The 13,573-nt window shown below is 51.5% G+C and overlaps 4 protein-coding genes across 4 annotated transcripts; 2 read left to right on the top strand and 2 right to left on the bottom strand.

Moving 5' to 3' along the window:
- Nucleotides 1-16: 16 nt before the first annotated feature.
- IAQ61_010339 (uncharacterized protein) lies at nucleotides 17-235 on the top strand (the record flags this gene model as incomplete). The annotated part of the gene is made up of 1 exon (XM_003841673.1): nucleotides 17-235. The coding sequence occupies one exon, from the start codon at nucleotides 17-19 to the stop codon at nucleotides 233-235; it is 219 nt and encodes a 72-aa protein (XP_003841721.1).
- Nucleotides 236-1,840: 1,605 nt separating this feature from the next.
- On the top strand, nucleotides 1,841-4,975 carry IAQ61_010338 (uncharacterized protein). The gene is made up of 5 exons (XM_003841672.2): nucleotides 1,841-2,360; nucleotides 2,448-2,720; nucleotides 2,770-3,520; nucleotides 3,576-4,073; nucleotides 4,153-4,975. The coding sequence occupies exons 2-5, from the start codon at nucleotides 2,560-2,562 to the stop codon at nucleotides 4,426-4,428; spliced, it is 1,686 nt and encodes a 561-aa protein (XP_003841720.1). The 5' UTR covers nucleotides 1,841-2,360; nucleotides 2,448-2,559; the 3' UTR covers nucleotides 4,429-4,975.
- Nucleotides 4,976-6,712: 1,737 nt separating this feature from the next.
- On the bottom strand, nucleotides 6,713-8,508 carry IAQ61_010337 (uncharacterized protein; the record flags this gene model as incomplete). Its single annotated transcript, XM_066098750.1, has 8 exons — nucleotides 6,713-7,066; nucleotides 7,118-7,383; nucleotides 7,435-7,777; nucleotides 7,826-7,885; nucleotides 7,934-8,003; nucleotides 8,053-8,092; nucleotides 8,172-8,248; nucleotides 8,345-8,508. 8 exons carry the CDS (start codon nucleotides 8,506-8,508, stop codon nucleotides 6,713-6,715), a joined length of 1,374 nt encoding a protein of 457 aa, XP_065951295.1.
- Nucleotides 8,509-9,645: 1,137 nt separating this feature from the next.
- On the bottom strand, nucleotides 9,646-13,047 carry IAQ61_010336 (uncharacterized protein; the record flags this gene model as incomplete). The annotated part of the gene is made up of 6 exons (XM_066098749.1): nucleotides 9,646-11,365; nucleotides 11,414-11,727; nucleotides 11,772-12,003; nucleotides 12,050-12,374; nucleotides 12,549-12,918; nucleotides 13,000-13,047. 6 exons carry the CDS (start codon nucleotides 13,045-13,047, stop codon nucleotides 9,646-9,648), a joined length of 3,009 nt encoding a protein of 1,002 aa, XP_065951294.1.
- Nucleotides 13,048-13,573: the final 526 nt, after the last annotated feature.

Below are 13,573 nucleotides of genomic sequence, written 5' to 3'. Positions count from 1 at the left end.
CCTGGAATAACGCACAATGGCATTCGAATGGCTCGCACCGATTCTCACACCCACCGCTCTTCGCTCAGTTCAAGCAGACGGCCGGCCAGTCATTGCGCTCTTCCTTGTCATCTTTGGTCTCTCAATATTCGGCGCTCTGATCTGGTACATCAACTTCGTCACGTCGAAGATGTATCCCAAGAAGAAGGACCCCAACGCCAAGAAAGGAAAACTCCTTGGCTTCATCAAGCGGTAGTCGCAAGGTCAATGGACTTGGGCATCGATACCCAAAAGAGAGGCACAAAACTTGCAAGCCGTGACCGGCCACGATGGCATCCATCAACACTCGATGGCAGCCAAACATGTTCAATCCAAAAGTTCACCATGAGTCGTATGAATCTCCAAACGTCCAGCACCCCGTTGAAATCCACATCTCAGGAGGCAACTAGAGGTTCCCGCCGCCAAGCTCGACGAAATATTCACGACAACAGCCAGCAATGGAGTTGCACCAGGGGACCAAACTTGAGAGGGAAGATGCCTAATTAATCAGAGATATCCGGACATATTCTTGTCATCTTTCAAGTACACAATTGTTATATATCACGTAGCGAATGCCTTGGCAATATTTCACCCTGCAAGTGTTGCACTGTTCGTGTGTTCAGCTTCGCATGGCATGTGGCCCTCAGTTGATAGTTTACTCTTGTGTTGTTGTATCCCAGTCCTGTTTGCGAGCCTTCTTTCACCGACATGATGACAACCCCTGATTTGCATTTATAGTATCGAATGCATCCCGTCAGTAGCGAAATAGTAACAAACCAACTCCTTTGCAACATCATGTCCATGGACAACATCAATTCTACACATTCACCTAGGTAAACCTGGCGAAGACCGATTCACCTTAGCTATTTGTCCATTGGCCTGCGCGGAACATTACGATATCCCGCTTATAAATCCAGACAAGAAGGGACGACCCGCGACCTGGCTCAAGCACTGCGTACACACCGCGTGCATGAATGCAGTGGCTCCCAGACCCAAGGACTCGGATATGGCGGCCAGCCTGCTTGAGATGGCTAGCAAGGGTCGCAATTAGTTGACGGCCGTTCAACACCAAATCGCAATTGCTTGGGTGACTTTTGTTCGAATCGCGTACATAGCTTGCAAGATGAAGAGGCTCAATGACATATTTCTCGGCTCTGACAATTCCTCGTTGTCTTGTTCTGTCAATGCTTTGTTTATATTGTGGCTTTTCTACCGGCATTTAAGTCGAGGTGTGTGTGATGCTATTGGAGAAAGTCTGTGTGCCGTGGTTGTTTCACCGGGGAGCCACGGGCGAAGCTTATGGAAGCTTGTTTGATCCCAAGACTCGAGCTGTTTGGACAGATATAAGGGTAGATTTCGTCATGCCGGACGCTCCTTTGATCATGTCTATGGTAACAGAAAGCGGCAGTTGAAACGTGCTTATCAAGCAAGGGTTCACAGATGATGCTTGATTACATAGAATGCAAACATGCTGAATGTCGCAATTGGGTTGGGCATTCGTGTGTAGATGGTACAGTAGGTATGTACGAGGTATCCCCCCCCCCCACCTGGACAAGAGAGGTGAGCAGCTGAACACGTGAGACGTCGTCCCATCGAGAATCGCGACGGTTCTCCAACCGAAGACGCAGGCCCAAACCTTGGCCTGTCAACCCCAAGCCCAAGACCTGCCAACGGCGTCTCGCGAACCATCGTCGTTCCGTTATAGCCGTCTACCGAACCGTTTGACAGATACAATCGGAAAAAAGTGCAAATGGCCGACGCGAGGAGAGGCCAAACTTCGGCAATGAGGCTCTTGGGCGAGTCGGTCACGGGGGTGGTCAACGTCGAGTTAAGCGCCAACCTCAAACCAGGGTCGTTTTAGCGCTGCGACCTCCGACGTCTTTCAAACACCTCCTTTTTGCCATTTTTCCATGGCACAGGCAGAATGCCATGCCAATTCGGGTTTCAGAGCATGGTCTTGGCATGGTTCCTTGCTCCGCTGTGCCCTTTTTGAGCCTTTCATTCGCCATGCCTTGCCCTGGACGATGCGCTCTCTGTAGCCCGTGGAGCCCATTCTGTTGCATGTCCCCAGTGCAAAGATCTTGAAGTGGTTCGATTTCTGCTACTGTTCCGCTACCTAGGTCGCCTGCCATTCACTTCCCCTCGTCCTGGCTTGCGCTGCTTATGCTGCAGATGATGACCTGAGTACGATTGTCCGCCACTGTTCACCCTGTTCACTGCTCTGTGTATGCTTATAGACTTTTGTTTCCCCTTCCTCCCTATAGTCTCCTGCTTCATGCCGGTGCTTCGTTAGCCGGGTGATAGACTGCCTTTACTTTTCACTTCTTTGTGCAGGCACTTTAGTAAGTTCATCAATCTGTCCACTGGTAGCCAAAACATCGTGGCGTCGCCGGTGATGTTGGGACGACTGTAGCCTAACCAAATCATAGATACTTCGACACTCTTCCATTCCTTTTAAACTTGGGCCAAATTCAGCAGGTCTGAAGATCTACACCAATCACTCGAGGCATCACGCCTGTTATACCCACAATCCCTATCTCCATGTCTAGCTATACCAGCAGTCTTACGGGTCGCGAGCGATCAAGATGGCCGCCGCTGACACGCATGCTCATGTCTGGCGAGATGTCGGATGAAAAAGGCCGGGAGTTGACGAGAAAGGAAAAGTTTGATGTGTGGATGGTCAACGAGGGTTACCGGAGATTGTAAGATAATCATCCTTTTACCGTAGGTCGCACGACTAACGGATTGTAGCTTCGTTTTCACATTTGTCATATTACACATCATGGTCTTCACCTTTGGAATGATGAATTACGGGTTCAAAGACAACTCGATGAACGCAAGAGCCCTCTTCGGCGCAACATTCCCCATTGCTCGTTCAGCTGCTCTGGTCCTCCATGTCGACGTAGCATTCATCCTGTTCCCCGTATGCAGAAATCTCATTTCCATGGCCCGACGCACACCTTTAAACGACATCATTCCTTTCGACAAAAACATCACCTTCCATAAGCTGGTTGCCTGGTCCATTGTCTTCTTCTCCTGGGTCCACACGATTGCGCACTGGAACAATCTCGCCAGATTCTCCGCCGCCAACAACCTCGGATTCATGGGCTTCATCTTGGCCAATCTTGCCACGGGCCCAGGATGGAGTGGCTACGTGATGCTGCTCGCGCTCATGGCCATTGCGCTTACCGCGGCGGAAAAGGCGCGACGAGCCAACTTTGAGCGCTTCTGGTACACGCACCACTTCTTCATCATCTTCTTCCTCTTCTGGTCCATCCACGGCGCTTTCTGCATGATCACACCCGACTTTGCGCCACTCTGCGACGGCATTGGCGTTTTCTGGGAGTACTGGATGTACGGAGGATTTGCCTATCTGGCCGAGCGCATTTCGCGTGAAATTCGGGGACGACACAAGACCTATATTTCCAAGGTCATCCAGCATCCCAGCAATGTGTGCGAGGTGCAGATTAAAAAGGAGCACACAAAGACCCGAGCTGGACAGGTATGTGATCGTAAATGGGAATCTCACTGGACCTCTCCCATACTGACAACCGTAGTACATTTTTCTGTGTTGCCCAGAGGTCTCGATCTGGCAGTACCATCCTTTTACGCTGACCAGCGCGCCCGAGGAGGACTACATTTCCGTACACATTCGCATGGTCGGTAACTTCACCAAGGCGTTTGGACAAGCGCTCGGCTGCAACGTCGACAAGAAGCCTGGTGGCGAGAAAGGCGAAAAAGGTGGAGCCAGTGAGGAAATTGCACTCCGTCAGATCCTACCTCGAGTCTACATTGACGGACCTTTTGGCTCCGCCTCCGAGGATGTGTTCAAGTTCGAAGTTGCCGTCCTCGTTGGTGCTGGAATCGGTGTCACGCCCTTTGCCTCCATCTTGAAGAGTATCTGGTACCGGATGAACTACCCTCAATCACGCACACGATTGCGAAAAGTCTACTTCTTCTGGGTCTGCAGAGACTTTGGATCCTTCGAATGGTTCAGGTCCTTGCTCCTAGCCATTGAAGCGCAGGACACCGAAGACCACATTGAGATTCACACTGTAAGTCCTTTTGCCTCGTTCCTTGCATCGTCTTGCTAGGGCACTAGACTAACATGCTTCCTTCCTTCCTCTCCTCCAGTACCTCACCGCAAAGATCAAAGCAGACGACGCAACCAACATCATGATCAACGATGCCAACGCCGAACAAGACGCCATCACCGGTCTCCGCGCGCCCACAAACTTCGGCCGTCCAAACTGGGACATGATTTTCAAGTCCATCCGCAAGATCCACAGTCCCGCCGAAGCTGGAGTCTTCTTTTGCGGCCCCAAGGGTCTCGGCTCAACACTGCATATTAAGTGTAACAAGTACTCCGAGCCTGGCTTTAACTTTGTGTGGGGCAAGGAGAATTTCTAGACATGGGGGTTTTGTGTGGAGAGACGAGACAAGTGCTGTCAATGAAGAAGAAGGGATGAAGGGAGAAGGAGGAGAATCAAACCAGGTATACCATTTGCATATTAACTATTTTTTCCATTGAAGCGAATTGCATTTTTTGCAAATTCATCATCACTACTACCACTGTACATAATTGCCCCCCGATCCCCCTCTCTCTACATCCTCCATTTCTAGTCGACTGGTCCTTTTTTTTTCTTTCTTTTTTTTTTGGCTCCCTTGCGTAATCTTCTCAGCTTTCACGGCACAGTATTATACTCCAGCTGCGAGCAGCTGCAGCCGGCCCCACCATCATCCACGAGACCATGTATACATGCATCCCCACGAAGGTAATCCAGCGTAGAAAAATTCCATCTCTGCATATCATTCTTGTCTGCGTCTTGCTTTGACAAATCGTGAATCGCACAGTCTACCCTCGGTGAATTGAAAATATCCCGATCAAGTGTGAATGGAATACAAGGGCTACATGGACCTCGATATCCCCAAGATCCTCCCGCCCAGGCTAGAGTACGGTATCTAACCCCATACCCCCCCACATCCCATACATCACGTCACTCGCCTCCCCAATTCATGCACTTCCAAAACAGTCCGAGACAGTCTGTGCGCCAGCGCCGGATTCGCAGTTTGCATCGGGGGTCGGCACTTGTCAAGGCCCGCGTCTTGTGCAGCTGCGAGGTCGGTTGGGGATTCCATCGGTCTGTGTGGATGGGTAGGTGGGACGTTGGGAGTTGGGGAAGTTGTGGGGTGTAAGGATGGGTAAGCTAGCCATGGCGGACGAGCCGGGTAAATTACCTACCGGTACATCATTCCAAACTGTTAAATAGACATGCCAATCCCAATCCCAAACTCCCGGCTTTGAAAGACATTCCCAATCTGCGTACCTGCTCCTTGCGATGGGGTTGCGTTGGCACATGCCATCCCACAAACGCAGTATTTGTCCCGGTACCGTACACATGCAATCACCCCCGTACCCAAGACCCGGACAACATCTGTACAGGGTGACAAACGCAGGAGAATGGACGCAGGGGCTGGATATCTTGGAATTCTAATATGCCTGGGGCGGAAATATACGCAGCACAAGGGTACCATTTTAGGTTCTAGATTTTCAAGTCCCAACTACCTAATCCTCAATACCCAACACAACCGGCATAATCCAGCCCTACAATCTTTATATCTGTGGTGGTACTACTTAGTAGCTGTGTAGTATCCTTGAACCCTTCAACCACACCACCCTTCCCCAACAACATCACCAATCCCATTCCAGAAATTCCGTACATGGTGCAGTAGCAACGCCATCTCTCCATATTATTATACAAGAAACTTCTCCCCACTTTCATACCATCATACCACCATACCTGCAATCCCAGCCGGCGCAATACAAGATGCACACTGCAAAACTATTCATTTAATTTGGATAGCACATCTTCAAGAGCAGTATTGGTGTTGCGGTTAAGGGAATACGGAGGGGTGGTGAAATGCATGGGTCTGTGGGAGGGGGGGTGGGGAGAGGTACGTGGGATGGTAGGGTGATGGGATAGTTGTGCTTATGCTGGGGGGAGGTGGTTGGGGTATTAGAGGGATAGAGGGGAGAGGGAGGTGGGAAAGAATGTGCCTAAGAACTGTAATACCCAAGATACAGCAACACATCAAGACGGGGATATGCTATTCCAATCCACTTCACATTCACATTCACATTCACGCCATTCAAGATACCCTTATCACCTCCCCTCCCCTTCCCTTTGCCCTTCTACACCTTCCCCCCTTATTCACCACAACCCCCAACTTCCACCCCGTCAACCCCACCAACCCACCAAAAAAAGCAGAGAAAAGCATTCAGCTACACAAAAAAAAGAGAAGAAGAAAAAAAACCGCCATACATCTATCCCAAGTACAAAAAACCCAAGAAAGAAAATCAAGGGAAATAACATCCCAGACATCTCGTCAAACGCCAAGCGGACATGCTCTCTCTCTCTCACCCCTCCCTCCCCCCCCCCCTATCCCTCCCATGTGTCCAACAAAAAAAAGACCCAACAGGGTAAACAACGATGCCCAAGCGACAGTAAACAGTACAGTACAGTCGATCTAATCATGGAATCCTGACAATCCCCATCCAGCCCACAGAGACGGTAGCATGTATATATTGCATGCATATATGCTTGCCTTTCCCCTCCCCTCTCCCCCAAAAAGTCCCCAAATACAGCACTCTCAAACTCTTCCATTTCGCAAACCAAGCCAAACCCGAGGTCCTCTAAAAAGCCGCATACTCCTTGTTATGCGGGAGTTGGTACTTCTCCACGTGCAGACCCCGGAGCGCCTCTTCGCCGTCGGGGGTGAGATCCGGTCTGCCAATGGGGGTGACGGAGCCGGTGAAGAAGCGAGGTTTCCACTCTTTATCGGCGGCCTTGCGCTCGGCGGCCTTGGCTCTTTGCTTCTCCTCGATCTCGGTTTTGAGGCTGGTGGCGAGGGTGTACTGTTTGCCTACTATGGCGTTGGTCACGCCTTCCCAAAACTTGAGGGATTCGTTGGGGAGCTGCTCTTCGAGAGGAGGGACAATCTTTGGGATGGGCTCGAGAGGGTTGACGTCGATGATGAGGTGCTTTTCCTGGAATATTGTCAGAGTCAACTGTGGGACACAAATATGTGTGGTGCTTACTGGAACCTTGTTGAAGGGCTTGCTACCAAGGGTGTAGTAGACCTTATCTTGCCAGCAGCCTTCTATCCGTGCAAGAACATCCTTTTCGGGAACATCCTTGACCTTGGTGATGTTGTCATTCTTCGAGTCGTACTTGAAGATGACTCCAATGACCTTGTTCTGTGATCGTCCGAGCCAACCTTCTTCTTGGTATTCTAGTATGGTCTTGAGCCCGGTTCTTGGGCAGGTGATGTAGCAGCTGTCGGCGACTGAGACATTGAGTGTACCTGGTCATGTGTTAGCAAGGGCTCCCGAGCCAGGCTTGCGTGACTACCAACCTCTCAAGAAACCGCCCAAGTACGCGGCCGGATGTGTGAGCTGGTATTCCTCATTATCCCTGTTCTTGAGGGTTATGAAGATGCCTAGGTTGTGTGCTCCAGCAGAGACGCGCACGCTCGTGCCCGTGAACTTTGCGCTGAGTTGATCGTAGCCCCTCGCGCTGATGCCCTTTTCAGGGCAATCGACGTAGAAGGCGGAAACGGGGGGGTGGTGGGAGGTCTGTTCGGTGATGTAGGAAACGGTGACGGTCTTGTTATCCCCCTTGACGCTGCTTGCGCGGCTCGAGGGTGCCGAGTTTGGTGTCTTGAGAGTAGGGTGGGTATCTTCGATCTTCCAGTTGCACTGTGGAATGTCAGCGGCAAGCATATTGTATGAGGCTGTGGTATCTACCCTGAAGAATTCGCCCAGTGTGGAGTTGTAGGGCTTGCATGGTTTACCCTTGACGTATTTCTACTTGTTCGTCAGCGCAACGTCTTCCTAGTGGGACGCACGGCATACCAGGTCCTTGGTAAACCAGAAGCGCAGACATCCCAGCATGCGGCCGAGATCTTCATCTGAATCGCCAATGCTGTCGCAGGTTAGCACGTACTCTCTGTCTCATAAGCGCATCTTCTGACCTGATGAAGGTATCTGGTCTGTCCAGGTAGTGCCAATACTCTGCTACGAGTCAGATTGTGTGCCAGACCAAAGCCGCGGATACCCTTGCAGGCCCGCGCACACGGCGAGTGTATCCTACCTAGGTTCGGTCGGGGCTCGAGAAGCTGTGCGGGCAAGGAGAATCGGACGGCAGCGAGGTCGGACACGCCGATGAACCTATACAACGCTTGCGTCAGCCATGCGTGCTTATGGAGCTCCCCTTGTTCTCATATCTGTGGCGAGCTGCCATATGGCCGGGCGGTGTGGCGTTACCTCCTCAAGATGCCCAAGAAGGTCTTGAACTTGGAGCTGTCATCCGGTGGCTTCTCCGCCGGTGCGCCGGTGGGTGTGGTAGCCCTCGAGGCCTGTGTGGAGTTGGAGGCAGAGGCCGTGGTAGACAGCGACTGGGCGGCGCTTGCAGGCGCGAGGTCGGCCATGTTGCTCTCTATCTCTCTATCTCTGTCTGATCTTTCTCTTTCTCTCTTGGTAGATCACGGTGTGTGAGTATGTGTATGTGTATGTGTATGTGTACGTGTGTATGTATGTGTGCGTGAAGGCGAACCAAAGAAAGAAAGAAACAAGAAGGGCGTCACAGCGGGCCAAAGGTGTCTTGTATACAATACAGGGCTGGATGTCGGGTAGACGGTATGGCGACGGCGTCAGCAGCAGCGATCAGAGGTCGGTGCAGGCAACGCTAGTGAAATCGTGGCGGCGCTGTGACGTCGTGGGGCCGAAGAGATGCTTGACCTTGTCTCAGTTGCCGGCGTTGGCGGGGTATCGGTGGAGAGAGAGAGAGAGAGAGAGAGAGAGAGAGAGAGAGAGAGAGAGAGAGAGAGAGCGGCAGCATCCAGCGTCGGTCCACGAGCAAGAACACAAGGATCAACTAGGTACCGGTACAGTAAATGGATCAGAACAGAGACGATACTACCTCCGAGGCCATCAACATGCCCAACATGCTTGCGCGCGTATGAGCTGGCCCCCCGCAGGATCGTGCTGCCATTGATTGGATCCTCTTTCACCGCCCTCGACACACCTTGACACCAGTCCCTACCCACCCTCTACTACCTCGCGCGCCTGACCACCGTTACACAAACAAGCCACATCTGGCCTACTACTACATAGCATCATATCAAACAAAAGTCTCCTTCGTTCCACGCATCGCTATTCACACTGTCCATCTTCTTCATCATCATCATCTTCGGATACATATAGGTACATAAGACGCAATAGCATAGGTACCCTGCATAGCCAGCGGTCGGGCGTCGTGCCTATGCTTCAGAACTTCAATCTTCACTCACAAGGCCTATCCGATGCCGATGCTGGCTCAGAACTTGTCTGGACCAAGCCGTCTGCAAAAACCTTAGCCTCCGACACAATCATAATGACTGCCAATATGAGTTGGCTGACCGGGTCATGCATTCATCTGACTAGCCATCTGTCACTTGCACCCTGCCATGTCCCCAATTCCAAACTCCAAACCCATCGCTTCCATCTTTTCGTGCTCAAATTCTGGCATCACACCGTTACCAAGTCGGACTCTGCTCGACATGTGCCCAGCCAACCTCACCATCTCATCAATCGTTCCACTCGCGCCATACACCAATCGAACATGCCTGGGGTACATCTGTGTAAATCTCAACATCATACCACTCTTCCACCGGTTCCCCAGGTCCTGAAAGCCTGTCCAGGACGAGCCACATATCGCCTTGGCTCGTCAGTCTTGGGTCAATATTGACACTATCGGACCGAACAGTAGCCGCGTCGGCATACTCCCCACGCTCGCTAGCAACCACGAACTTGCGTTCAGGACCCCGGCCAATCTCAACGCTCAGCCGCAGCGGGCTACGTGCAAGCTTACCCAGGTCAAGCGAACGAGGGCTGGTTGCCTTCAGGAACCTAGCGATGATCGTGTACGAAGCTAGCCGGTGCGGCAGCAACGGTGCCGCCACTTTGTGTACATTCGCCCCAAAGCAGGCTGGCGACAGCTTCATGGACAACAGGCCTGCCCCATCGCGAGGAATCGGCTTAAGCACTACATCGCTCGTGCTGTCGATTCGAAGGCTAAAGTCACCAGTCTGCCCGGCTTCAAAGAGTGAGCAGATGATGGTGTAGAGGCCTGGTTGAAGATCTTTCATCTCTGCAAATACACAACCACTGCGATGGTTGCCAGAGTCTGCAAGTACGTCACGACTCTGGAGCCGGTAGATGCGCTTCCCATGTCCAAGTGCAAGTTTGACATGAAGTGGATGTTCGTGATTGGCACTCGTTAGTAACATGGCGACCGATCCGTGTTGTCGGACTTCGAGTGAGTACTGTGGGTTTTCAAAGTATCGTGGCGATCCAGTGCCTCCACCTGCAGATTGCCTAGTCCAAGCCCCTTCCTCAATTTTCTGTATGGGGTATCTCTGCGCTGCAGGTTCCAGTACCATAGCCGCGTTGGAGAATGCGGACAAGGAGAAGGAGTACAATGAAGCAGGCAGGTCGTCCTGATCAATGACTACAGTATAGGTTGTATTGGCATCTGTGTCCCATCGAAGTAGGCACTGGGGAGTCGTAACATAGTCGCTTGATTCGAGGTATGTATCCTTCATGTACAGACGCTCTCCATGGCCGTTGCAGATGTAGATACTCATGTATCCTTTTGGTAGCTCGCCGGAAGCACTCGCCGAAGTCTCAGGCCGAACGCTACCATCATTGAAACTATCAGACTCCTCCTTGGTATTGTTTGGACTGTCCCGAAAGTGCCGACTCAAGAGGAACCAAACAGGGCCAGCCGCCTTTGCAACAAAAGCAAACTGTGGATGATGGACGATGCAGCCTTCGGGCGATTTGAGGTCGACCTTCCACTCAAAATGTATGTCTTGGCGGTAGCGAAACAGGCCTGGGTTCCAGTTCAAGTACAAGCTTTCAAAATGTTGAATCACCTGTTCAAGCCCTATCCAGAATGTCGTAGGGTGAGGTTGGTCTGCTGTTGGAACACTGTTCCTGTGGTAGGCTTCGATGCTATTTTGAGTCTCACCACTGGCACTCGAGATGGAAGAGTCCATAGCGACAGCAGCTGAAGGGCGAGGTCCGCGCCATCCCTTCCCTTCTACCCAAGGATTCTTGATGAGCAGCAGGCGGTCGTGATCAGTTTCTCTCATATCCAAAACGACATAGCTGTGTTGTCCTTCGAGACCAAGCTCACGCTCCTGCCTACTAGACATCTTGCCAGTGCCTGCAGTGACAAGTACATCGCCGTACAGAAAAGCGTTATATATACGACTCCAAAGTTGGTCAGGAACCGTATCTGTTCTTTCATACATCAGCTTGCTGACTTATCTCAAGGTAATAGTGACTCACTCTTGCAGAAACACTTGCTCCGGGATCCATCCTGTCAATGTCCAGAGGTCACTACATGAGTTGCTACCAGGAAAGTCATAACCTCCTCGGATTTTCAAGTAAGCCTTCTCGAGTAGTGCTGGCCATAGTAGCGCTGGATTGCGACGATCGATAACGTGAAGTAATCTGTGCGTGTTCGAAACCGGCAGTCGGTCGTCTATCACGACCTTGCGCCAGCAACCGTTGAAATTGAGGCGTACAATATATTTTCCGTTCGAAGACGGAACAGGCTTTCCAAGCTGCTTGTCAAATGGATAAATTTTGTTTGACAGCATCTTCTTCGTCAGTGTCGGCCAGGAAGAGGAGGTTAAGGACTCACTTGATCGTGCCCACGCTCGGATCGTGCGACACTCGCACATAAGCTTGCTACTACTGAGCAATCCGATGCAGCGTCTTGAACAAGATCGATGCACCGTGAGCTACTCATTAACGGACCAATGCCGCTGCGGTCACCTGAGAACATTGAAGGTGGAGGGATCGCTTGCTGAGCACGCACCCATCCCTTGAAGAACTGTTGTTGATATGGCGATAGGCTGAGCTCATGCGTATCACTACGAATGTTAGTCAACGAGTTCCAGTCAAGCAGCAACGACTTACGAGAACGGCTCAGCCCCTTGCGTTGCTAAGAACTCGTCTGAACCAGGGGTCTTGTCCCATGGGGGGCACTTGAAACCGTTGACCATGGAGGCTTTGAGTAGGATTATGTCTTCTCTTTTGGATCGTTTCCTACTCGAGACTGGCTCGACTAGCCTACGTATTTGAGAGTAGGGTGCGACTGAAGGTGATGTAGGCGCAGCATTGGCTTTAACGGGGGTCGGCTGGACCTGAAGTACTGGCGACTGTGATGCCATGTTTGACTTGAGGCCGAAATTACTGGGTAGATCAGGTTCTGTCGTTTCCGCAGTTGCGATCATGGAGCTACCTTCATCTCGTGTATCAGCAGGCGCGCTTGGTGTGTATCTTGCGGAAGAAGCCTCATTATCCTCGGAAAGATCTATCAACATAGCAGGTGTATCATCATTGCTTATTGGCGAGATGGAAGGGAAAACGTTTTGGTCCTGGACGACCGCTGCTACAGATGAAGATAAGAATTTACCTGTGGATGCGCCGACGTTTCCGACAGGCGCAGTGGCTGAGGAGAGACCATGACGGGAAGAGCTCGACTGTGAGATATCGTCTTCGAATGTGGTTGCAGAGCCTCCAGTACCGGCCACGTCTTTTGCCCACTGATCGATGCGTGTGTTCTTGACGCTTTTAGGCTGTTGCTGAGCCGAGGGAGTCCAATTGGGGGACTTTTTGATGTGATCCGCCACGGTCATAATTTCACCGCACTGTGCCTTGAGCTCCCTCCTTTCATCTGGATTCGAAGAGAGCTTGAGTGCTTTCATCAAATGTTCAGCGATGCCAATAGCTGCGTCGAGCGCGTCATCTTGAGTCGTGGCATCTTGCAGCCGCGAGCGATAATTCTGTAGAAACGTCAGTCATTACGAGCGAAATATGTGACGAAAAGCCATGCAAAACAAAACTGCTATTTCCCTGATGCATACATTCGCAGCAGCTTTGCAGGCCTCAAGCTCCTTCGCCTTGTCCGCCATGGTGCGTGCCAAGATCAGCACCGTCAGAGGGGGAGCGGATCAATGCAGTAAGCAAGCAGCATTATCACGTGCAGCGTTAGATCAGAAGATCTGGCGGCGTTGGCGCGTATCGGAGAAGAGCGCCGACTGCATCTGACGATGCTTGTTGTGGTGTTGAGGCTACAGATGAGCTACGGAGCTAGGCAGGACATAGGTACGGTACCGGTAGTTGCACGTGTCTGTCAAACATGGCAGGCGCGACTTGGGGAAAAAAGCTTCAATTGGAAGGCACATGCCAGCAAAGATGGCAAGAGCCATCTGTTCCAATTTCACTGAAGAGACTCAGTCTGTATCTTCTCTTCAACAGTCAAAACATTGTTATGCGTTCACAGTCCAGGAACATGGCTACTCACTCGGCTAACAGGGGACAAGATGTTGAAAAGAGGTGCTGGTTTGCGTCAGTCTTGGCGGTGTGAACGGCGAACTGTACCTCGGCCTTTGGACCTCGGAAGAGATCAGCCCTTTTGCGCTATTGCGCGGAGCACGA

The sequence above is a fragment of the Plenodomus lingam genome (genome assembly GCF_022343315.1).
Source record: "Plenodomus lingam strain CAN1 chromosome Unknown contig_8, whole genome shotgun sequence".
Lineage (NCBI taxonomy): Eukaryota > Fungi > Ascomycota > Dothideomycetes > Pleosporales > Leptosphaeriaceae > Plenodomus > Plenodomus lingam.
Note: the sequence above shows the minus strand (reverse complement) of the source record. Positions and strands in the feature narration are given on the sequence as shown.

Coding starts and splice junctions, on each gene's coding strand:
- IAQ61_010338 (XM_003841672.2), top strand. CDS start 2,560: ATGTCTAGCTATACCAGCAGTCTTACGGGTCGCGAGCGATCAAGATGG. Junction 2,721..2,769: donor AACGAGGGTTACCGGAGATT/GTAAGATAATCA, acceptor AACGGATTGTAG/CTTCGTTTTCACATTTGTCA. Junction 3,521..3,575: donor CAAAGACCCGAGCTGGACAG/GTATGTGATCGT, acceptor TGACAACCGTAG/TACATTTTTCTGTGTTGCCC.